Source organism: Rutidosis leptorrhynchoides, chromosome 2 (genome assembly GCF_046630445.1).
Source record: "Rutidosis leptorrhynchoides isolate AG116_Rl617_1_P2 chromosome 2, CSIRO_AGI_Rlap_v1, whole genome shotgun sequence".
In the NCBI taxonomy this organism is placed as follows: domain Eukaryota; kingdom Viridiplantae; phylum Streptophyta; class Magnoliopsida; order Asterales; family Asteraceae; genus Rutidosis; species Rutidosis leptorrhynchoides.
Genome location: NC_092334.1, coordinates 104,739,199 through 104,763,649, shown reverse-complemented (window position 1 = coordinate 104,763,649; position 24,451 = coordinate 104,739,199). Strand labels below are relative to the sequence as shown.

At 35.6% G+C, this 24,451-nt stretch overlaps 2 protein-coding genes across 2 annotated transcripts; one reads left to right on the top strand and one right to left on the bottom strand.

The window, feature by feature from the left end:
- The first annotated feature begins 5,896 nt into the window (after positions 1 to 5,896).
- LOC139888157 (uncharacterized) lies at positions 5,897 to 6,523 on the top strand. The gene has a single exon (XM_071871188.1). The coding sequence runs from the start codon at positions 5,897 to 5,899 to the stop codon at positions 6,521 to 6,523; it is 627 nt and encodes a 208-aa protein (XP_071727289.1).
- Positions 6,524 to 23,269: 16,746 nt separating this feature from the next.
- LOC139888156 (uncharacterized) lies at positions 23,270 to 24,125 on the bottom strand. Its single transcript, XM_071871187.1, has 2 exons — positions 23,672 to 24,125; positions 23,270 to 23,586 (listed from the first exon to the last, which is right to left on the bottom strand). Exons 1-2 carry the CDS (start codon positions 24,123 to 24,125, stop codon positions 23,270 to 23,272), a joined length of 771 nt encoding a protein of 256 aa, XP_071727288.1.
- Positions 24,126 to 24,451: the final 326 nt, after the last annotated feature.

The following is a 24,451-nucleotide window of genomic DNA, read 5'->3' as shown; positions in this document are numbered from 1 at the left end:
ACACGCGTCATCGTGAATCCGAACTACACGTGATCCACCTCCAAAACTCAACACAGGAATGGTACTCGCATTTCCCACCGGTACTCGCATTTCCCGATAATGTTATACCATGCGGATATAACACTACTCCCATCACACACGCTCTTTGGCCTCCATCACGACGAGTAGTGTAACATCGCGCACTGCTACACCATAGTGCATCCTAACGGAATACACTAACCATCAACACACGCTCTTTTGGCCTCGATCAACGAGTAGTGCAACATCGCGCACTGCTACACTATAGTGAATCCTAACGGATACCACTAACCATCACCATACGTACGCGTACACAACGCCAACACAAACGAGCAAGAACCGCCCATATCGCACATAGGCACAAAACAACAATTCCCCAAGAGAGAACCCAACACGCACATCCCTTAACCGAGGGATTTCACCTTGCTCGTCAAACACGTCCATCATCCCTCAACGAGATTTACCACATTACCACCTCGGTGATATTTCAAATCCAAAATCATAAGTACAACTTAACCGAAATTGTACTCTGCCACAAGTCGACCAAAACTAGGTCCCGACACAAATTTCGGACCTACTAAAAGCGTCATCTGAAATCTCACACTAAAACCTCCTCGTGCGGGAGTGTAACTCCCCCACTTGGAACTACGTTCCATAACCGCATCCTGTACAACCGTACCATGCTACCAAAGGTAGACTTTACCAATAATTGGGTTCACACGACCCATCACCATATCTTGCTCCAACCTTGAGCACACGAAGAATTTCAACCAATCCTTCAACACTTCGAACGAAAAGTGTACCCCAATTACACGAGCTCTACTCTCGCAATCATCCCATTGCTATGGCTTGTCAAATTTCACCCGGTCATTCATGTACCTAAGGGTTTCACTTCGGTACCCTAAGTACCAAGTAACCGCAACACAATTGGAGTCGAACACCACGCTAGTAAGTATAAAAAAGGCACCTAATGTCGCGTCACGTAGACTCCATTACCAACATACATCGAGATCCAAAACACTCGATCTCAAGGGTTTCAATCCCCCCGACGAACCTCATGGTTCATCAACTTCAACACGAGAGCGAACATGCTCTAACATCCGAACACCAAAGCCCATTTCCATGGTTTGGTAGAAACATTTCCCAAATACTAAGGAATGCTTGGTTGTACCAAGTCTTACGCCCTTTGCCCGACAATCAAATGTCACCATAGGGTACTTCCATTAGGAACGTCACCCATAACAACAATATGCACAACACAAGTCATTTAACAACTCAAACTCATCGGCACAAAATAAATAATCAAAGGACGTATCTATTAAAACGAAACGTACCTTAACGTCTCCTTGTCGCACCCGTCCCCGCCAACTTGGGACATTCCGACTTACGATGTCCTTCTTCTTGGCAATTGAAGCACACCATGCCATCACCCTTTGGTACCGAACATTCCCAAGACTTGTGACCCCTCACGCCACAATTGTAACACCTAGACGCACAAGCATCCGATATACCCGTCCGTGCACCACCCGTGTTCACGCTCGGACCCTTAGTCCTCTTACTCGGAGCACCATACGAAACAACCCTTCTTTCACTTGAAGGTTCACTCTTCTTGGATCGTGAATACGACTTGAAACCTCTAGCCAAGGCGAATAATTCCGCAAACGATTTCGCTTGACCCCGGCTAATTTTACTCTTCAAGTCATCATTCAAGGTCCGATAGAAATCTTGCATCAACAAATGATCATTCCCCAAATACTCCGGGCGAAAACGAGCCTTCGCCATAAAGGTCGTCTTGAGAGTATTCAAATCCATAGAACCCTGATGCAAATTTCGCAACTCATTACGCATTTCTGACAAATCGGCTGAAGTTCGGAACTCCTCGAAGAATTCCTTCTTAAACTCATCCCATGATAACGCCATAAACGGTTCACCACCGACAAGATCAATCTTACCATCCAACCAATCCTTTGCCCTACCCCGCAACAAACTCGTAGCAAGTCTCGTCTTTTTCTCAGGAGGGCAATCAATAGTACGAAAACACCCTTCGACATCCGAGATCCAAGTTGTGCTTATCAAAGGATCCAGTTCCCCGTCATACATTGGGGGTTTAGTCCTCATGAAGCTCTTAAGACAACGCTCCATTTCACTACTACCCCGAAATTCGGAATACTTTCTATCCATTTCTTCTCGAAACGCACTCATTTGCTCCACAACGGCGGCCGCAACTCTAGCGTTAAACTCCACGTCGTTCTTCTCGATCCCGTTTCCCGTCGCCATTCTAAGGAATGCAAAAGTGATTAGATCACGAACGTATAAAGTTATACACACAACACCGCCCCATCTTGCTAAACACTCATCGTACATCGCTTGTTAGACACGATTTGCACCCGTAATAAGGTTTGCAAGTCCTTATTACGCACACACGCCGCATCAACTCGTTAGTACAACGATCGCCTCGCTCGATGATAGAAACAACACAAACAAAATTCTACGCGATATAAACACACGCGAGAATTACACCATAACACAAATAATATATTAATAATACCCGCATTACTAATATAAACGCTAGTCCACCTACAAGCAAGGCACTAACCATAACCCATTCCGACCCGTAATCCTATAAGTCCCGCAACAAATTAAGCACACACAAAAGTCTAAGTCTAGGCACCTATCTCAAGTCACCTAAATCCCTTAGACCATGCTCTCATACCACTTGTAACATCCCAACCCGTTAACCAACCAAAAACGCGGAATAAAAAAAAATTTAAAACTGACTGGGCTGACCAGATGGGGTGCGCGGCGCGCACAGGGCCTGGCAGCCCGCTGTCCGGATTTTCCAACTCACGCGAAAAGATCTTCGACTTCCCGAAACATTTAGACCAAATGCTTTTCACAACATAATACAATAATTAAAATTAACACGTTCCATTAATAAAAATGGTTTTACGACACCGGGCCCACATATGCCCAAATTACCCTTAAGTACATAATACTAGTTTCGACCACACGACTTTTAATACAAAATAAAGCTGAGCATGGCGATTGGGGATACGCTACCCAATCCTAAACAATCCAAAAGAAAGCCTTCTAAAGCAACTACGCAAGTCCACTACTCTCACGCTTACCCGAGCCACCACGTCCATGCAATCTATAAAAATGTAAACAACGAGAGGGTAAGCTAACGCTTAGTGAATGAAAATATACTACATACATATATATGTATAAAATGGACACGCCACAAAATATCAAATATCGCATACCGGAGCATCCAAGCATAAAGGCAAGCTAATCTAAGCATACCGTACGATCACTAAGCAACAAGCTAACTATGCATCAACAAACATAAGTTCACCAACGACGATGCGAACAACGCCAAGAAGCTACACCCGGAGGGTTAGCTACATCACGATAATACAACAGTATATATATAAGAATATATAAACGAATAAGGTTAACCCCTTAACCCATTACCGAATACCAAACACCACAATGAAGATTGGCCGAACTACACGAGCCTTAGTAATCCGATACCACACGAGATTACTATCTTTAACAAGACAACATCGAGGTTGGCCGAACTACACGAGCCTTAGTAATCCGAACTACACGAGATCACTACCTCAATAAGATGACCGAACTACACATGTCATCATGAACCCGAAACCACACGCGATTCACTTTCAACATCAAAACCCTTCGCCATTGGGGTTATATCATCCACATCACAACCACGTGTGATAGTGTACACACAAAATGTGTACCTCGCCAAAGGTGGTCAACCAAAACGCACAACTGTGCCAATTGGATCTAAACGCAAGTCCATCAAATCCACCTATATGTGAAGTGAGCTCTATAACCGAGAACCACTTCACCCGACCCGCACCCATCCTACACATACATATGCACATAGGATATTAACACTCACCTTGTCGCCTTGATGAATGCAACCGAGTAATTCTGCAACACGTCAATGGAAAGTACCTAATTCATTATCACAAATACAATAACACACTTAGAGTGGATTTACAAACCAACTCAATTCGATACTTAGTGCAAATTCGACCAATTGCACTTACAAACACCAAACGCGTCCAAACTAACCACTAATCACTAATCACAAGTGAAAATGGTCATATTAAGCCAAATGAACCCAAACTTAAGTGTTTAACACTTATCAATCTCAAAATCACCCAAAAACCCTAATTTTGACTCAATTCCAAAATTAGTCTTTCAAACACACCAAAAAGGGTTCCAATACTTTCATAATCACTAAACCTAGTGATTAAACCCAATTACAAGTCATAAACAAGACCGATTTGTTCACCAACCCAAAATCCACCAACAATAACAATAAACCCGATTACTAGCATCAACAAACTCACTTCAAGAGTTTTAAATAGGTTTCTTAACAATTTAAGTTCAAACCCTAACTTTGAATATCAAATCAAACAATGAAATTCGGAGTTAGAACTTACCACAACAACCAAAACGTAGCTAGGAACGAGGTGAACAACTTTAACACTTGAGCTTTTGATCAAACCAAGCTTCTTCTTCACCAAAACCCCAATTCCCTCTCTAGAACTCTCTCTCTCTCTCTCTAGATATTTGAGAGTGTTTGTGGATGTGAAATATGATCCAAAAGTGAATCCAAACCAGTTGATATGGCCTGAGATCCGGCCTCATGTGAAAAGACCAAAATGCCCTTCATTAAACTCAAATAGAAAAAGACAGGATTCTGTCGCTGGGCTAATGCGCGGCGCGCTCACCCAAGGGTGCACGGCGCACACACTGGTCTGGGCAGAATCTGAGCCTTTTGATTTATACCACGCTTCACCCATTATACGCACATCATTTATACTCTAAGTATACTAAATATTAGGGTCTTACAGTTCAGATATCATCCCAGATGTGCGAAGCAAAAGATCATCAGCGTTTGTTTTGCTGATGATCTATTCATATTTTCTCATGCTAGTAAAGCTTCAGTTAAGGTCATTTCTGATGCGTTGGATGTTTTTAAGAAGTGATCGGGATTTTCACCAAGTATGGCAAAGAGTACGACTTTCTTTTGCAACGTGGCTAATCCGGTCAAAAATGATATTCTGAGTTTGCTGCCTTTTGAAGAGGGATCGTTGCCTGTTAGGTACCTTGGAGTACCACTTATTTCGTCTAGGCTGATGTCTAGAGATTGTAACGTTTTGATTGAAAGAGTACAAGCTAAAATTGGAGATTGGAAAAACAAGTCGTTGTCGTTTGCTGGGAGGATGCAATTGATTGATTCTGTCCTTTCTTCAATGCAAGTTTATTGGTCATCGGTATTTATTTTGCCCGATAGTACAATTAAGGAGATAGAGAAGTTATTGAGGGGTTTTCTTTGGTGCCAAGGACCGATGAAACGGGGCAAAGCGAAAGTTAAATGGGCAGACGTGTGTATGCCAAAAAATGAGGGTGGACTTGGTATTAAAAGTTTAAAATGTTGGAACATTGCTCTCATGTCTTATCATGCGTGGAGTATTATTACTAGTAAGAATTCATTGTGGGTGAAATGGATTCACTCGTATCGATTGAAATCAAGGAACTTTTGGGATAGCCCTATTGCAACGAATTCGAGTTGGGGATGGCGAAAAGTTTTAAGCATCCGAGAGGTGATTCGTAACCACATTATTCACACTGTTGGGAATGGTAAAAAAACGTCTGGTTGGTTTGACACGTGGTGTGATTATGGCCCATTAATAAATGTTGTTACTCGTAATGATATTTATAGGGTGGGTTTTAATGACAGATTCACGGTCTCAATGCTTTGTAATGCTAATGGTTGGAAATGGCCAGAATCGTGGGTTTAAGGCTAAATTTATTGTCAGAAATCCCTCCATTAGCGATGGATCAGCCTGACGTTGTTTGTTGGAGAGACAATGATGGTAATTTACATGACTTTTCGGTGCGTATGGCATGGGAAACAATACGGTCGCGAGCTGAAAAGGTTGCATGGTTTTCGTTAGTTTGGCACTCCATGGGTATTCCTCGTCGTAGTTTCATTGTGTGGCTACTTGTGAAGAACAAGCTAAAGACACAAGATCACTTGCAGGTTTGGGATACTAATATGAATGGAGGTGGTAATAGTGCAGTCTGCCCTTTTTGCAAACTTGTTCCAGATTCTCAATCTCACTTATTCTTTGAATGCAAGTTCCCTAATCATGTTTGGTCGAAGACAAAGGATGTTATGCCGCTGCCAGTTTATGAGGATAATTGGGAGAAAGTGGCCGCAGAATTAGCTCCTGTTTCGCATCGGAAAGTGGCTCGCATTGTAGTCACAAAGCTGGCTTTTTCTGCAACGGTTTATTTTATATGGCAAGAACGTAATGCAAGACTTTTCACGGGTAAAGCTAGATCAGAGGAAGATTTGTTTCAAGTGATCTTTTCGACTGTTCTTTTGAAACTTATGTCGTTAAGATGGAAGGACTCAACATATGTTCATCGTATCAAGCATACATGGAAGCTCTCATGAAGGATTTTAGATGTTGTTCCTGTTGGTTCAAGGGTGGAGTTAAACCTTTGTGGTTGTGTTTAACGTTAGTTAGATTTGATTTCTTTGGTTTGTATTTGGACTATAGAGCAATTCTATAGTCATTGAACTTTCTTGTAATTTTGTTGAGTTTTTAATTCAATTTGCCGGGTGAACACCCTTTACCAAAAAAAATTAGTTAATGTGCCATGTTATCTCTAATAGTTTTTATAATTTTGATTGTTTCTTTTTGTGATTATTATGGCAAAACATGTTTTGGAATATCGTTACTTTAAAAAGAAAAAATATGAGCATGTCGACAAATTTTCAAACCGCTAGTTTTAAAGGAAAAACACAGGTAATAATAAGTAGATTAAAACAAAACAGGGCGTAGTTATCACTTCAACTTCATATCATCAATGTTTTGTCATTATACAATTGATCCGGATGGATCTACATTTAGATGTTGACTTCAAAATATTAAAAAAAAAAATAAAAAATGTTTGGAGGGTGGATTTAGCATGCTCATTTAATTTTAAACCGTTTATACAAAATTAAATCGAATAAAGACTGAGAAAATTTAAATCGAGTTTATTTTATGTTTTTGTTTTATTATTGGTTACATAATAATTCGTAATAAGTTTCAGCTCGACTTTTGATTTGCTCTCAAAAAGTTACAAGCGAATAAGTTAAAATATCAAAAATCAAACCGATTAACACTCCCATATCTCATCATATAAAACAATATCTTAATCTTAATGTTCGTGATTAATTAAGTGGATTAAACTAATTAGAGTTGTCACATCAAGAAAGGGATTAAGTTCAACTAATCCGTTTGTAATACGTGTGGGTCAACTTTGTATGCCTCCCATTAATATTAATAATCTTGTCAAAAAGGGTATATCTATTTGAATTAATATAATCACAATTGGTGTGCAAAAACGAAATTGTTTTAAGAGACGTAACCTACAAATAAATTAAAGCTCCATGCCTACAAAATTGTATGGTCCAATAAAATTGTATTTTAATCAGCTGCATGTGTTGTTGAGTAGCAAACAAACCATTGCATGTACTGGTATGTATGTATGTATAGACTAAACGCATCTTGGAGTTCTTATTTTGTTGCTATTAAACTAAAATAGAAATATTAATGATGAAATATTAATAAATCAACCCCAAATTAAATGAAATACGAATTATGATAATGGTTATGCTAACATGTGTTCATATGACACTTTTTTTTTTTTTTACGAGGAACCCCACTATGGGCCAGAGCACATTGGCTCCTCCACCGCAGGTAAACTCCGGGTAAACGGCAAGCCAACCCTCCACCGCTACCGGGTAAAGCATCCTCCAGCTTTGGTCATTAAATGCGGGCACCCCTTGGAGTTGAACCCGAGACCTCCACCTTCATGGGAAGTGTTGGTGGCCACCCAGGCTAGGCCTGGATGGTTTCATATGACACATGATGTTAAGAAGTAAGTAATTACAACTTGCGGGCATAGTCTAACGGATCACCTCATGTCTTTGAGTTATGAGATAGGGAGTAGTCATGGGTTCGATCCTATAGGGAGGTTTTACTGACCCGCTCGATGGGATAAAGGCTCGACCACATGCCCGTATGGATTGTGGTTCGATGTCCTCTGCATGGATAGCGGTTCGGTTTCCGCCCAACGTATGCGTGAATGACAAATGAGAATATTCGATATTAAAATTGTCGTTCAAAAAAAAAGTAAGTAATTAATGTAAACTTTCCTTTCAAAGATCAAAGAACTAAATGAAATTAAATACATAATTTCTTTTAAAAAATTTCAAGTAAATTACATACATAATAATATATCTTAAAAAAATATTTAATATTTAATATATTAATACTAGTGAAATGACCCGTGGAACCACGTGTTTGTTTAAACGAAACAGTTTAATATATGTTTTAGGTATTAAGTGAACGTAAATGCTAATATTGATTGTCATTTTATTTTAAAAGTGTAAATTAAAATATAAATTTAGAATTGCTTTCCTTCTGCCTAGCTTTTATATTTTCTCGTACTCAATTTAAAATAATTAATTAAAATAATTCAAAATTATTTAATTTTAATAATTAAAATAATTATTAATAACATTTAATAATAATATATTAATGACATCACTTATCATGCTTAAATTTTTTTTTCTTTTTAATTTTTTCTTAACAAATGAATTAGCTTAATAATAACATAATCATTATAGCATTTTAATATTAACTAATATGCGTTAACATGTGTCAGTGGCACATTATACTCGTAGTAAATAGTGAAATCCATATGATAAAGAAAGACGTATCTACCGTTATTAGTAAATATGTAATGTAATAATTAAGATACATCATAATTATTAATATCTTTAATCTTTAATTACTTTAATTCCGTGTTTTGAAAGAATTATAATTCAATTTTTTCATATAATATTTCATTAAATATTACGTATATAACATAAATATAAATATAAATATTTAAAGACAAGGATATCTCTTTCAAAATAGAGAATATAACACTATGATACATCTAAAAAACGATGGATTTTTCTTATTTATTTTTTATTAGATTAATTAAACTAGAATAGAACTTGCGGGCATAGTTCAACGGTTCACCACATGTACTTTGTGTCATGAGATAGGGAGAGGTCATGGGTTCGATCCTTAGGGATGATATGATTTTATTTAAACCAATTGAACACCAATAATGGTGGTATATACTGACCCTATAGGGAGATTTTACCGGATTGTCCGTGTTACGTACAAATGATGAGAGTCGTTGAAATAAATGATCTACTAATGTCAAAAAATCGCCTTTAAAACAAAAAATTAAACTTGAATAGACATGGAGCGTTTGGATGTATCTAATAAATAGGTGTGGGGCAGTGGATCACATTTCTGACCTGTGGGAGGGAATTATAAGGCGACAGATGGTCCTCTTCGTATTTGGGCCACACCAAGACAAGCCCACTTCTTTCTTACATTTTAAAACTATATTAACGTTTGCTTCATCATTCTTTTCTTTTTCATTATATATTTTATTTTATTATTAAAATTACTAAATATAAAAAACATTACAAGGAACAATTTTGGGTTTGCCAAAATAAATTGAGATTACGAGAGTGATGTATAAGAATGCAAAAGATTAATCTGGCGGGATTTAATTTTTTAATAAACAACTTTTCGCGATTTGATTGACGAAAAATATATAAATAAATAGATTATAAATACGTTTTCAGAATTTGAACCCTTTTAGATTTTTATGTCCAGTTTGAATGCACACTTTACACATACTTAAATGCATGTTTGTATATACAAAATGTTTTTACATAAAAGAAATGAATTCTTTGTTGTGTTACAAATTCATCAAAATTCGAATACTAATGTTACGAGTTGTACCCAAATTCTAAATTCGCCTAAGGATAACAAATTGACTGATAATAATGGAAGTAGTGTCTAATTTGATACGGAGTATATATTATCTTTTTTCACATGAAAAAATATTTTTCCTACTATAGTTCTATATACGGATATAAAATAATGCACTTATTGCCCTACTAGGGTTGTGTAGCTCGATCAACCATAATTATTCATACAAATAGCGGTGAACGGATGGCCTATCAAGTGACACACTCCATGTTGGATGTACTTCTTGGAATACTTTTTGCGACCATACTTTAATGAATACAAAAGTTGAACATTATAAATTAATGTCAATTTACATTTAATAAAAGGGGGTATGAATTTATTTATATCACGATATATGTGAAGTTTGACGTGTTTAAAAGTTACTTTAAAACACCAATTATATGTTTGATGAAAATGATTCGTTACGTATTATTGTGTGAATAATATTCAATGAACTGACTTGTAAGTTGGTTTTTAGTTTACATCTCATCTATCTACAAAGTAACAGATGCTTCACGTCTCTTGTATTTGATAATGTTAACCTCCTCTCCTTAATTATACGTAATTTGTTTCCCCAATTTACGGCTTACATTTCCAAAATCCTACATGTTGGGACATACATGTGTATTTAAAAATCAATGGCCCACAGCTCAAACTATCCTACGTGTTTCTTTACTCTCTGCACGTGTCACTTTCCTCTTTTGTCATTGATAATAAAACAAAATCCTTCATCTGGTCTCAATTTATAGTCCAACAAATAACAAACTATTTAATAAAATATTATTATCAAAAAAATATACTAATTAATTATCCTTATTTACTAATAGTCACCGGAATTAAAACGAAAGAAGCAATACTCTCTGAAAATATGTGTTCATCTTATCTTACTATTCATATATATCATAAAATAATTTTCAAACTGAAAAAAAAAAAAACTAATTCATCATTCTCAAAAAAACTGTCTTAATATTTTCATTTTTAACTTTACATTTAAATATAATCATTTGTGTTAATATGTAATATTTGATGATAATATACCAATGAAAACATTTTTAAAACACAATCCATTAATATATAATTTATCAGATATTATATAAAATATGGAAAATACTAATGACAACCCTAAAGGTTGTCATTAAGAGATTAGGACATGCATTAAATCTTGTACTTTGATAAAAATTAACCAACTCTATGAAAATAACTATTCCATGTATTACCAATTTTTGCAATAATTTAACTCTTAATAACAACCTTAAGGGTTGTCATTAACATTTCCAAATAAACAAAAAATAGTCAATGTTAAGAAAGAAAAAAAAAAAATTTTGTTTTTTTTTGTTTTTGAAAAGCAAAAAGTATTTTTATTATAACCTGGAATATAATATTACAAATCTCTACACACATCTATACAATGATAAGAATAATATCGGAACAATCGGAGAAATTGGATTATACACAATAGTGAGTTAAAAAAATCGGGAGCGATGTAGCCAACTTAACGTTAAGCGGGAACGAACTTGAAAAACAAGCAGGGAAGGAGAAGACAATAGTACCGATCAAGCGGCGATAAAGTTGCCAAACATCCATCTCTTTTAATCTATAAAGGAGCTATAAAGCTATTAAACACCCCCAATTTATCAGTATTTACTACTATCAATCACTCATATTTTATATAAATTTGATCAAACTTACCTTGAATATAAAAAACAAAATTTAATATTTATCATACATCATACATACATATAATATAGATGATGTAAAAGACTAATTAAAAATTGCATGTATTTTAATAAAAAAAAAAAAAAGTACTTAACTCTCCGGATAACATGAAAAGTAAAAATTTTATTCGACCATCGATTTTCTAGGTTTTTTATTTTTTAGGATATCACGAAGCTTACATAGATTATTGATTAAATATAAAATATTTGTACTTTAATATATTAACAATGTATTTATGTAATAACCGCCAATAATTTCTTTTAACCTCTTTAGGCTTTTTTTATTTTGAATTTGAATAATAAAATAATTATAGTTAGTTATTAATAATATAATATATAATATATAATAATATATTATATATTATATATTATATAATATATATATATATATATATATATATATATATATATATATATATATATATATATATATATATATATATATATATATATATATATATATATATATATATATATATATATATTATATAATAAAAAGTCGAATGGAGTTTTTTTTTTTTTTGAAAGATCAGATAATATATTGAAGAAAAAAAACGAACATTACAAGTAAGGGGATGAGTACCCTTATGAACCCGAGAACTATACGCTCGACAAATACATATACATCAGTAGCGTACCTGTATAACTATGCCTATGAAATAAAAACAGGAACGAGCTAATATACAAAGGAAGGGAAAAAACTCATCGACCCAATCGTTTTTCCAAATAGATAGCGAACTTGAAACCAAGCCAAGGGTCAAAACCGAATACAGTGTTGAGATTCAACGACAAAGTACCGGTTATCTCCTTGTTTAATCTCTATTCAAAAAAAGTTCAAGGGGCTTTGAGTGAAAAAAACCCTTAATTAGCCAATTCCAACTTTCGTGACACGATCAACATCGAAACATTTTGGGTTAAGTAGCCAATTTTGCCAATCTAGGGAACCGTTTTTCCATCGAGATTTGATCCATTCGAAGCATTTAGTTTGAATCTCGGACACGATCTTGGGTGAACTGTGTTGGGATTTAACAAGTTCATGATATACTTAAACCATTTTAAGAATTAAGAAAGCGGAAGCATATTAATTACCATTTTGAACATGTTATACTTTAACCAATTAAAGTTAAATCTCAAATAGGATCAAGTTGTGAAATATACTTACAAACTGCAAGTAAGAAAGGAGATTATACCTTCTCCAAGCTAGGTAGTGAGTGATGAAGATGATGATAATGAATGGAGCTTCAAATGGATGAAACCTCAAGTAGTTATACCCCAAGCTAACCACCAACACCTTTGCTTTTGGTTAGGATTTGATTGTAACACTTGAATGGACTTGCAAAAAGAAAATTGAACCTCTTTTCTCCCTTGAAATGACACGGCCAGAAACAGCAAAATGGGGAGAGAATGCAGTTTTTTTTTCTTGGTAATTTGATGTGTATTGCATGTGTGTATTGGTCTTCCAAAATGTCTTGGTTAATATGCACTTAGAATGGAAGTAACAAGGTAAAAGGCAAGTCAAAAGAGCATGCCTACTCCATACTCGCATGCCACTTCCAATTCTTTTATAAACTTGTTTTATAAGACTAGATTTTATAAAACTAGTTTTTATAAAACTAGTTTTTATAAAACCAGATTTTATAAAATACATTTTTATAAACTTGCACATTATATATTTTACAAAACCAACTTTACAAAATGTAACATAACTTAATTAATTATTTAACCTATAAATAATTAAATCCATATTATAAGTTATGGTTACATTATTTTATAAAATCAATTTTATAAAATGTAACTTAACTTTATTAATTATTTAACCTATAAATAATTAAATTCTTGTTATATAAATTATACCATAATTTATATACACATCAAGTAATATTATTTAAGAAAACCATTTTTCTTAAATCTCAAGTGTTGCGTAATTTAATCAACGATCCAATCGTTAAGATCAAAATACGATTAAGGTGTCGGTAAGCTTGTTATTGGGTATGACCCGACTTGGATCAAAACATATTAGCCACATTAATTTAATATGTCTCTCGGGCATACGAAATACCTTCAATCTCCCACTTGCACGAGAAACATAAGAAATTAATGCAAGTGATGGATACCACCTAACGACCGTCCATCACCCCCAATATGTTATGACTTTGTGCCATTCAATAACATCATCCCTTTCGAGTTCCCATCTCGAATATGAATAGGTGAATCTTTCATTATTTCCTTTCGTCCTATATGTCATGTTAAATCCAAGAGACACGGAGTGATCACTCCCTTCTAGATTTAACTTTATCAGGCCTTAGACATCTGACTCTCAACGAATAAGAGGGACAAATTCCATCTTGACTACATACGTCCTAAATATATACCTTGCATTATACTTGAGCTCTTCCTTATGAACTACCATATTTCAGAATAGCGGAGGAAAGAATCAAGGCACGATACTTGGTAAATATCTGAACCCAATATGTATCTCAGGTCAGAGGATACAATGATATTCGCCTTTACTCAAGATTACTTGTGATCAACCACAAAGGCTCCATTTAGTAAGTCTTGAGGGCGGGTCTTCCAATATTTGTATCCCACAAATATTTATGAACCTTGGTTGCAACCTTGCACCACATTCATCCCATGAACGTATACCAATTCAAGTTCATAATAGTCTAAACCTCACATTTGTTCCCACAAATGTAATCGACTACGGAATTTAGAATAATTACTTATTCATGGATAAAATATGCAAAATAGGAACATGACTCAAGATTAATAAATTAATACTATAATTATATTAATGAGTTTGAATAAATTTCGTTCCGTTACAATACTTAAAACAGATCATGACCAATCACTAGAATATCGAAGCTCTAACGCACAAACATGTCCTGTATGTTTTGCTCCATGTAAGAGCTTCGTGAGAGGATCCGCTATATTAAGATCTGTGTGAACTTTGCGAATACATATCTTTCCCTTTTCAACTTCATCCCTTATGTAGTTAAATCTCCGCTCAATGTGACGGGTCTTTTGGTGAGCACGAGGTTCCTTGATTTGAGCAATCGCACCCTCGTTGTCACAAAAGATCTCAAGAGGGTCCTGAATGGAAGGGACTACTCCTAAGTCATCGATGAATTTCTTCATCCATGCAGCTTCCTGAGCTGCCAATGAGGTGGCAATGTACTCCGAATCTGAAGTGGATAATGCAACAACATCCTGTTTTGAACTCTTCCAAGAGACCGCACCTCCATTTAATGTAAAGACATAACCGAATTGTGATCGAGAATCATCTCGATCAGTTTGGAAACTCGCATCCACGTAACCTTTTACAGCGAGTTCCTCCTCACCAGACCCATATATTAGAAACATATCCTTAGTCCTCCTAAGGTATTTCAACATACTTTTGACAGCAATCCAATGACTATTTTCTGGGTTATTCTGGTATCTACTTGTCAGGCTAAGAGCGCATGACACATCCGGTCTAGTGCATATCATTGCATACATGATTGACCCAATAGCAGATGCGTACGAGACTTTCTTCATTCTCTCTTGTTCATCTTTCGTGGTAGGGTACTGAGATGAACTGAGAAGCGTTCCCTTTTGAATAGGTACCAAACCTTTCTTAGAGTTCACCATCTTGAACCTTTTCAAGATCTTTTCAATGTATGTACTTTGATTCAAACTTATCAGTTTCTTGGATCTATCCCTGTAGATCCCGATCCCCAAAATGTATTGTGCTTCTCCAAGATCCTTAATGGAGAAGCATTTACTTAGCCAAGTTTTAACACCTTGCATTGCCGGGATATCATTTCCAAATAACAATATATCATCCACATATAGTACAATATGATAGTGCTCCCACTAGCTTTCTTATATACACAAGCTTCATCACCATTTTTAATGAAGCCAAATTTCTTGGCCTTCTCATTAAAACAATGATTCCACATTCTAGATGCTTGTTTCAATCCGTAGATTGACTTCTTTAACTTGCATACCATTTTAGGATATTTCGGATCAACAAAACCTTCAGGCTGATCCATATAGACATCTTCCTCAAGATGTCCATTTAGGAAAGTGGTCTTGACATCCATTTGCCATATTTCATAATCATAATGAGTAGCAATGGCAAGTAATATCCTAATAGACTTTAGCATTGCCACTGGCGAAAAAGTTTCATCATAGTCAACCCCTTAAGTTTGAGTGAAACCTTTTGCTACAAGTCTAGCTTTATATGTATCCAAGTTTCCATGTATGTCGATTTTCATTTTGAAAAACCATTTACAATCAACTAGCCTTGAGCCAGTAGGTTGTTCAACAAGTTCCCAAACTTGATTGTCATACATGAATTGCATCTCAGCGTTCATGGCTTCCTGCCATTTATCTTTATCAATCTTTGATAAAGCATCTTGGTAGTTTGTTGGTTCATCCAAATCAACCACATAGCAACCATCCATGAGAAACCCATATCTCTCAGGAGGATTACTAATCCTACCAGATCTGCGAACGTCTTGTGTATTTTGATCATCCATTTGATCACTCTCAACATTTTCATGTTGAGTGCTAGTGTCAATCAATTGTGTATCATCTACTTGATCTTGAACCTCTTCAAGATCTATCTTCCTTTCACTATTTCCTTCCATTAGGAACTTAGTTTCAAGGAATTCAGCCTTTCAAGCAACAAATACATTATGCTCGGATGGATCATAGAAATAATATCCCATATCATCCTTGGGATATTCTATGAAGATACACTTCGTGGATCGAGCATTCAACTTATTAGGGACGTAACGCTTAGGATAAGCTTCACATCCCCATACCTTTAAGTATGATAGAGATGGAGGTTTTCCAAACCACATCTCATGAGGAGTTCGTTCCACTTTTTTGGTTGGGGCCATATTTAGAATACGAGCCGCGGAGCATAGACAATAACCCCAAAATGATAGAAGCAACGAGCTTCTAGCCATCATAGATCGAACCATATCCATTAGGGTTCGGTTCCTCCTTTCGGAAACTCCATTAAGTTGGGGTGTTCCAGGAGGAGTGAGTTGCGAGATAATCCCACAACTTTTAAGATGATATTGGAAAGCTTCGCTTAGGTATTCACCTCCTCTATCGGTACGTAGTACCTTGATTGTCTTATTGAGTTGATTTTGTACTTCGTTTTGATACTCTTTGAATGCCTCAAAAGTTTAATCCTTATGTCTTAACAAGTAGACATATCCGAAACGACTGAAGTCATCAATGAAAGTAACGAAGTATCTTTCACCATTCCTAGTCATGGGCTTAAAGAGTCCACATACATCCGAATGTATTAATCCCAATAAGTCCTTAGCCCTTTCATAGGTCCCTTTGAAAGGTGCTTTAGTCATTTTGCCTTGTAAACAAGATTCACATACATCAAACGAGTCTAGTTCATTTGATTTCAAAAGTCCATTCTTTTGAAGTGTATGTATTCGATTCTTGTTTATGTGACCAAGGCGACAATGCCATAAGTAGGAATCACTCAAATCCCTTTTGAGTTTCTTGGTGTTTGCATGGAATATTGAGCTATCATGTGATGTGTCATCATGAACCAATTCATAAATGCCATTCAAAGGCGAAGCCTTAAAATAGAAAACATTATCTAAAGAAACATGGATATCATCATCAATAAAATTGAAATCAAAACCACATTGTCTTAAACTGGAAATAGAAATAATGTTTCGAGTCAAATCAGGAGCATACAAAACATTTTTCAAAATAAACTCCAACCCAGTTTGTAGCTTTAAAACAAAGTCTGTTTGAGCTTCTACGTGCACCTTTGCACCATTTCCCATGAAGAGACTTGTTGTTCCCGCTGGTTGCTTACTTCTTTTGAACCCCTGCAAAGAATTGCAAATATGAGTTCCACATCCTGTGTCTAATATCCATGTATTAGAAGAAGTAATACTAAGATCAATGTATACCATATATACATTACCTGAGGTTTGCCCAGCATCCCTCTTTTCCTTCAACTCCTTAAGGTAGACCGGGCAGTTGCGTTTCCAGTGACCCATTTCACCGCAACCAAAGCACGGATCTTCCTTGTGGTTAGCTTTTTCGGCAACCTTTTGCTTCTTGTTGTTGTTAGTTGGGGTAACCATCTTCCCCTTTCCCTTGCCCTTGCCTTGGTAGGTGGGTCCTTTCCTATTAGCCGCCTTCGGCTTAGAAGTGTTATTGTTTTTGGACCCGCCTTCATTGATCGTAAACACGGGTGAAGCCCTTTTACCCATGCTTGCTTCTGCCGTCTTAAGCATGGCATGTAATTCGCCAATGCTTTTATCCCAACCATTCATGTTGTAATTCATTACAAATGTGTCAAACCTTTTTGACAATGAGTTGAGAATAAGGTCCGTAGCTAATTCATTAGACACGTTGAAATTTAGACGGTTTGCTCGATCAATTAGGCTTTTCATCTTAAGGACATAAGATGAAATGGATTGGGAGTCGTCTATCCGACATGCATGAAGCGCTCGGACCGTTTCAAAGCGCTCGACACGAGCTTGTTGAAGGAACATCTCCTTCAACTGTGTTATCATGTCATATGCACTATGATGCTCAAAATCCTTTTGGAGTTTGGGTATCATAGTCCCAAGCATGAGGCAAGAAACTTGCAACGAATCGGTGCAATATTTCTCCCAATAAGCCATGCCTTCCGTATCATCCTCGTCCGGTTGATCGGGAATGGGGTCTTCCAACACATAAGCCATGTCCTCTAGTTTGAGGACAATTCTTAGATTGCAGAACCAATCCATGAAGTTCGTATGGTTGAGTTTTTCCTTTTCGAGGATTGACCTCAACGATAGGTTGTTAAAGTTTATTGGTGCATTTGGAATGTTGTTGTTATTGGCGGCCATCTACAAAATTTAACAAAGTTGTTTAAGTATTAATTTTAATTTAACAATCAATACCCTTTAAATCCAATTGATATTTATTAAATTTTAGAATCCAACGGTAAACCAAATTTCGGTTAGGTGACCTTTATCCCGTCATTTGATTTAGCTAGGTAGTCATTATATGACAATTGCAATCCTTTTGCAACTTCTAAGTTATGGGATCATGCAATCCTTTTGCATGGCATATTTATCCCATCAACGCCTATTTGTTCCTCATGCTTCGGTGACCCTAAGTTCATGATTCCCAAATCAATTCGTCCTACTTGTGTAAACGTGTAAATTCAACACACAAGTGGTTAGGTGACCTTTATCCCACAAGTGTGCGAAATTCACCTTAATCATATTAGTTTGCTCATAACGATTAGGTGACCTTTATCCCATTATGAGTTCCCTAATATGCCTAAGTGTCACAAAATAAGGATGGCATTTAACTTGTTTACCTTGTTAATTAAAGGGATTTTAAGTTTCCATTATTTCTAGTTTAAGAAAACATTTATGCCCTACACCAACATGCAATTAGTGTATGGTACTTATGAAAAACCATTTTCATGTCTTGTAATTTAGCCAATTACTTGATATAAACCATTTTATATATGTGATTCAATAACCATTTATTAATGTCCTTTTGCCACTTTTAATTTAACCAATTAAATTGACGTTTTGCATGTCGTTAATAATGTCTAATTTAACCAATTAAATTGCCATTTTAGTTTGTTGTTAACTTGTGTGATTAACTTGTAGTATACAAACATACAATCCACAATCATACAATAAACAACCATGCATGCAAAACAAATATGTTCACAATCAAACCATTTTGGTAGACATTTGTTTAGCCGAAAACAAATGCCACCAGTAAAGGGTTATAACACAAAGTAGGAGATTTCAAATCTCCCACTTAATCTTGCATCTTCCTTGTCTCCATCTTGCATCTTCATTTTTACAAAAAAAAAAAATATATATCCTAATACATTTTTCTAAAAAATGAAAATACAACCTAATCTATTTTACATACCAAATATAAAATAAATTACATAACCAAAATAATAATATTACAAACCAAATTGAATGAATATTACAACCACATGAATGAATTAATATTACATACCAAATGAATAATAAATCAACCGAACATGCATCCATTCAAACACAAGGTCAAGGCTTGATTGTGAACTCAACATGCAATCAAATATGACCAAAGTGGAAGACCCAAAACCCATTTTGGGTCCCCAATAATTCGGCCATAATGAAGATCCCACCCAAACCCTATAATTTTTGCATTTTTCTATCATGCATGTACATAAAATGCAAAATATAGTGGGTTTAAAAAAACCATCTCGAAGCATATTCCATCAACTTCGGCTCTAGATACCATTGTTGGGATTTAACAAGTTCATGATATACTTAAACCATTTTAAGAATTAAGAAAGCGGAAGCATATTAATTACCATTTTGAACATGTTATACTTTAACCAATTAAAGTTAAATCCCAAATAGGATCAAGTTGTGAAACATACTTACAAACTACAAGTAAGAAAGGAGTTTATACCTTCTCCAAGCTAGGTAGTGAGTGATGAAGATGATGATGATGAATGGAGCTTCAAATGGATAAAACCTCAAGTAGTTATACCCTAAGCTAACCACCAACACCTTTGCTTTTGGTTAGGATTTGATTGTAACACTTGAATGGACTTGCAAAAAGAAAATTGAACCTCTTTTCTCCTTTGAAATGCCACGGCCAGAAACAGCAAAATGGGGAGAGAATGTAGTTTTTTTTTTCTTGGTAATTTGATGTGTATTGCATGTGTGTATTGGTCTTCCAAAATGTCTTGGTTAATATGCACTTAGAATGGAAGTAACAAGGTAAAAGGCAAGTCAAAAGAGCATGCCTACTCCATACTCCCATGCCACTTCTAATTCTTTTATAAACTTGTTTTATAAGACTAGATTTTATAAAACTAGTTTTTATAAAACTAGATTTTATAAAATACATTTTTATAAACTTGCACATTATATATTTTACAAAACCAACTTTACAAAATGTAACATAACTTAATTAATTATTTAACCTATAAATAATTAAATCCATATTATAAGTTATGTTTACATTATTTTATAAAACCAATTTTATAAAATGTAACTTAACTTTATTAATTATTTAACCTATAAATAATTAAATTCTTGTTATATAAATTATACCATAATTTATATACACATCAAGTAATATTATTTAAGAAAACCATTTTTCTTAAATCTCAAGTGTTGCGTAATTTAATCAACGATCCAATCGTTAAGATCAAAATACGATTAAGGTGTCGGTAAGCTTGTTATTGGGTATGACCCGACTTGGATCAAAACATATTAGCCACATTAATTTAATATGTCTCTCTGGCATACGAAATACCTTCAAACTGAGCGGGCTATGACCGAAGTTGCTTGCCAAATCACTGGACCAAAGGAGGATGTAAATGCAAGGTTATTTAGTTTTGAGATGTCCATTAAGCTCGATAAGTTAAGACAATTGAGATTCCACCATTTACGGATTCTATTCCAAATATCAGGCGCGAATTTGCAGGAAATGAGTGTATGGTGTACGGTTTCTAAATCATCATCACACACCGGACATCTAGATGAATTAATATCGATTCCACGATTGTCCAGTTCAATACGGACAGGGAGTTTGTTTTGTCTAGCCCGCCAAACAAAAATGCCGACCTTTTGAGGAATTAACGAGTTGGTTTCTGTGGGGGAAAAATTCGACGAGGGAGCAGATAAATCAGTGAGCAAAGACATAAGCGATTTAGTGGAAAATATGCCATTATTGGTAAACTTCCAAGACCAGTGATCGTTTTTATGCTCTGCGAAGGTATATGAATCCAACAAAGCTAGTAAGTTTTCAAATTCAGATGAAGCACGCCACTTGGGTAAAGCGGACCAGGCCCAGTTGTAACAGTTGGGCTTGCTGGCCCACGAAATCCAATCAGAAATGAGACAATCCTTTTGCGATTCAAGTCTATAAAGTCTCGGGAAAATATCCTTGAATGGAGCATCCCCACACCATTTGTCATGCCAAAATTTTGTGCTCGAGCCATCACCTACAATTCTTACAAAAGCATTAGAAATATCACACCTTAACTCGGTTAGGGTGTTTTCCACATTAATTATATTAAACCAAGTTCTACCCGCTAATTTTTTTAAGTTAGAATCATTAGGAGTAGAGAGGAACCCCAACCCACCATGATCCCCATAAATGCTTTTAATTATTTTGACCCAAAGGGAGTTGTTATTTGTGAGAAAACGCCACCACCATTTCGTTAAAAGGGCTAGATTCTTGAGTTTTAAAGACCCGACATTTAATCCCCCATATTCGTAAGGTAAAAGGATTTGATTCCAATTAACCCAAGCCATTTTTTTACAATCATTTGTCCCACCCCAAAAAAATACGACACATACCTTCTAGTTCCCTTAAGACCCCGAGCGGAGCTTTGAAGAGTGAGAAAAAATATAGCAGGAGACTACTTAAAACCGATTTGATAAGTGTTAGTCTACCACCATATGATATAGTTTTTGCCTTCCAATTCGAAAGTCGTTTGTTGAATTTTTCAAAAACAGTAGTCCAATTTTTATGGAGCTTAAGATTTGCCCCAATCGGGAGCCCAAGATAGTTGAATGGAAAAGACCCCACCTTAAAACCGAACCACATAGCTAGTGTATTTAGTTCAATATTAGTGGTTCCGATACCGTAAACACAACTTTTATCGAGATTAATTTTTAAACCCGAGAGATCTTTAAAACATTTTAGAATTTTCAAAATATTCCTAACTTCCACTTTATTCCACTTTCCAAAAATAATTGTGTCATCCGCGTATTGAAGGTGGGAAACAATCACTCTTTCATTTCCAACTTCCACACCATTAATTAATCTTTCTTTAATTGCCAAGTTGAGTAGATAATTTAGTCCTTCGCTTGCAATTATAAACAAAAATGGGGAAAGTGGGTCTCCCTGTCTTACCCCTCTTTCCGGAAAAAATTGGTCGGATGAAGAGCCATTAATAAGAACGGAAATAGAGGTTGATTTGAGACAAGCTTGAATCCAGTTAATCCATTTAGACCCAAACCCCATTAAACCCATAATTTTAGAAAGAAAATCCCAATCGATACAATCAAAAGCATTTTCGAAATCCGCTTTGAAAATAAAACATTTTTGTTTTTTTACTTTAAGATCATCGATGGTTTCAAGAGTGATTAATACACCATCAAGAATGTATCTATCACTCAAAAAAGCAGTTTGCTCAAACCCGATTAACCTCGAGATTATTTTCCTGATCCTATTAGCAAGTACCTTAGAGAGGATTTTGTAATAGCTATTAATGAGGCTAATTGGTCGGCAATTTGAAAAATTTAAAGGATCTTGTATCTTGGGGATTAAGGTGATGAAAGAAGCGTTGCAACCATTGGAAATAGATTCTGAGTCCCAAAACCAATTGAGAGCGCACGTGAGGTCGTTCTTGATGATGTCCCAATATTTCGAAAAGAATAGAAAGTTGAAGCCGTCGGGACAGGACGCTTTGTTTTTATCACAATCTCTAACCGCATCGAGAACCTCTTGTTCAGAAAAATTGATTTCAAGGTGCTGGGCCATCGAAGCATCAATTGTAAATCCGCTCCAACTGTTTAACTCGAACGTGTTTGATTTCTTTTTTGTTTAAAGTTTCTTGAAAAAATTATGTGCCTCGGATTTGATATCAGATGGGTTTGTAGACCATAAACCATTAACGTAGACACCGTGGATGTTGTTTTTCTGTTGTCTTCTTTGAATAAAAGAATGAAAAAATTTACTGTTCTCGTCGCCTTCAAGAGCCCATTTAAATCTTGCTTTTTGTTTTAGCATCTCCAGTTGGTTTTTTTCTTTGAGAATGAGTTGTTCTTTGTCCGCAACCCACTTGAGCATTTGTTCTTCGGTGAGATCGTTTGATTCAGCTTTTAATTCCCAGTCAATTATGGCTTTCGTAAGTTGTTCCACTTCAGATTTTAATTTGCATTGGGAGATCAAAAACCAGTTCTTGAGTTCTAGTTTCGTATTTTTTTAACTTGTCCCGGAAGATGCAATCCGGTTTCCAGCTGCTAACCCTCTTATCCCAGGCTTTTAGGATGATGTCACGAGCATCTTTGTGGTTTATCCATTCGTCAAAAACTTTGATTGGCTTTGGACCAAAATCAGTGTTACCGTCTCGTAGAATAATCGGGCAGTGGTCGGTATGTTTCTTATCAAAAACCATTGCGTTGATGTTTGGCCACTGATGTATGAAATTTTCTGAAACCAAAAATCTGTCTAACTTGCTGAATTGAACACCATTGTTGCTTATTCGAGTATATATACGGCCTCCTAAAGGTATATCCAACAGATTGTTCTTCTTGATGAAATCGTTAAACAATTCAGCTCTTCTTTCAATAAAAATGGTGTTTTTTCTCTCGTTGGCAAATCTGACCTCGTTGAAATCTCCGAAGATGACCCACATTACATTGTCAAACGTTAGTAGTTCATTAAGATCATGCCACATTTTCTTTTTGCTTGAATCGTCGTGTGGACCATAAGTGTTTACGAGCACCAATTCAGTACCTACATCCTTCCAAAATCCTTTTACCGCAATAAAGAAATCACACTCAACAACATGATTTGAAATGTCCAGTTCTTATTGATTAAAAACGTTCCATATTAATTGATTTTGTTGCGAGGTTTTGACCTCTATATGAGACGTTTTTCAAAGACTGCATTCATTTTTAAAACAAACCATAACTATTATTTCATAAATAAAGGTTTAAAAAGCTTTACGTAGATTATCAAATAATGATAATCTAAAATATCCTGTTTACACACGACCATTAC

Bases quoted from the DNA above. Each gene is read 5' to 3' on its own strand.
- LOC139888156 (XM_071871187.1), bottom strand. From the start codon at position 24,125: ATGTGGCATGATCTTAATGAACTACTAACGTTTGACAATGTAATGTGG. The intron at 23,587-23,671 runs GCATCTTCCGGG...TAAAATCTGAAG, and splicing joins TAGCAGCTGGAAACCGGATT to TGGAACAACTTACGAAAGCC.
- LOC139888157 (XM_071871188.1), top strand. From the start codon at position 5,897: ATGGATCAGCCTGACGTTGTTTGTTGGAGAGACAATGATGGTAATTTA.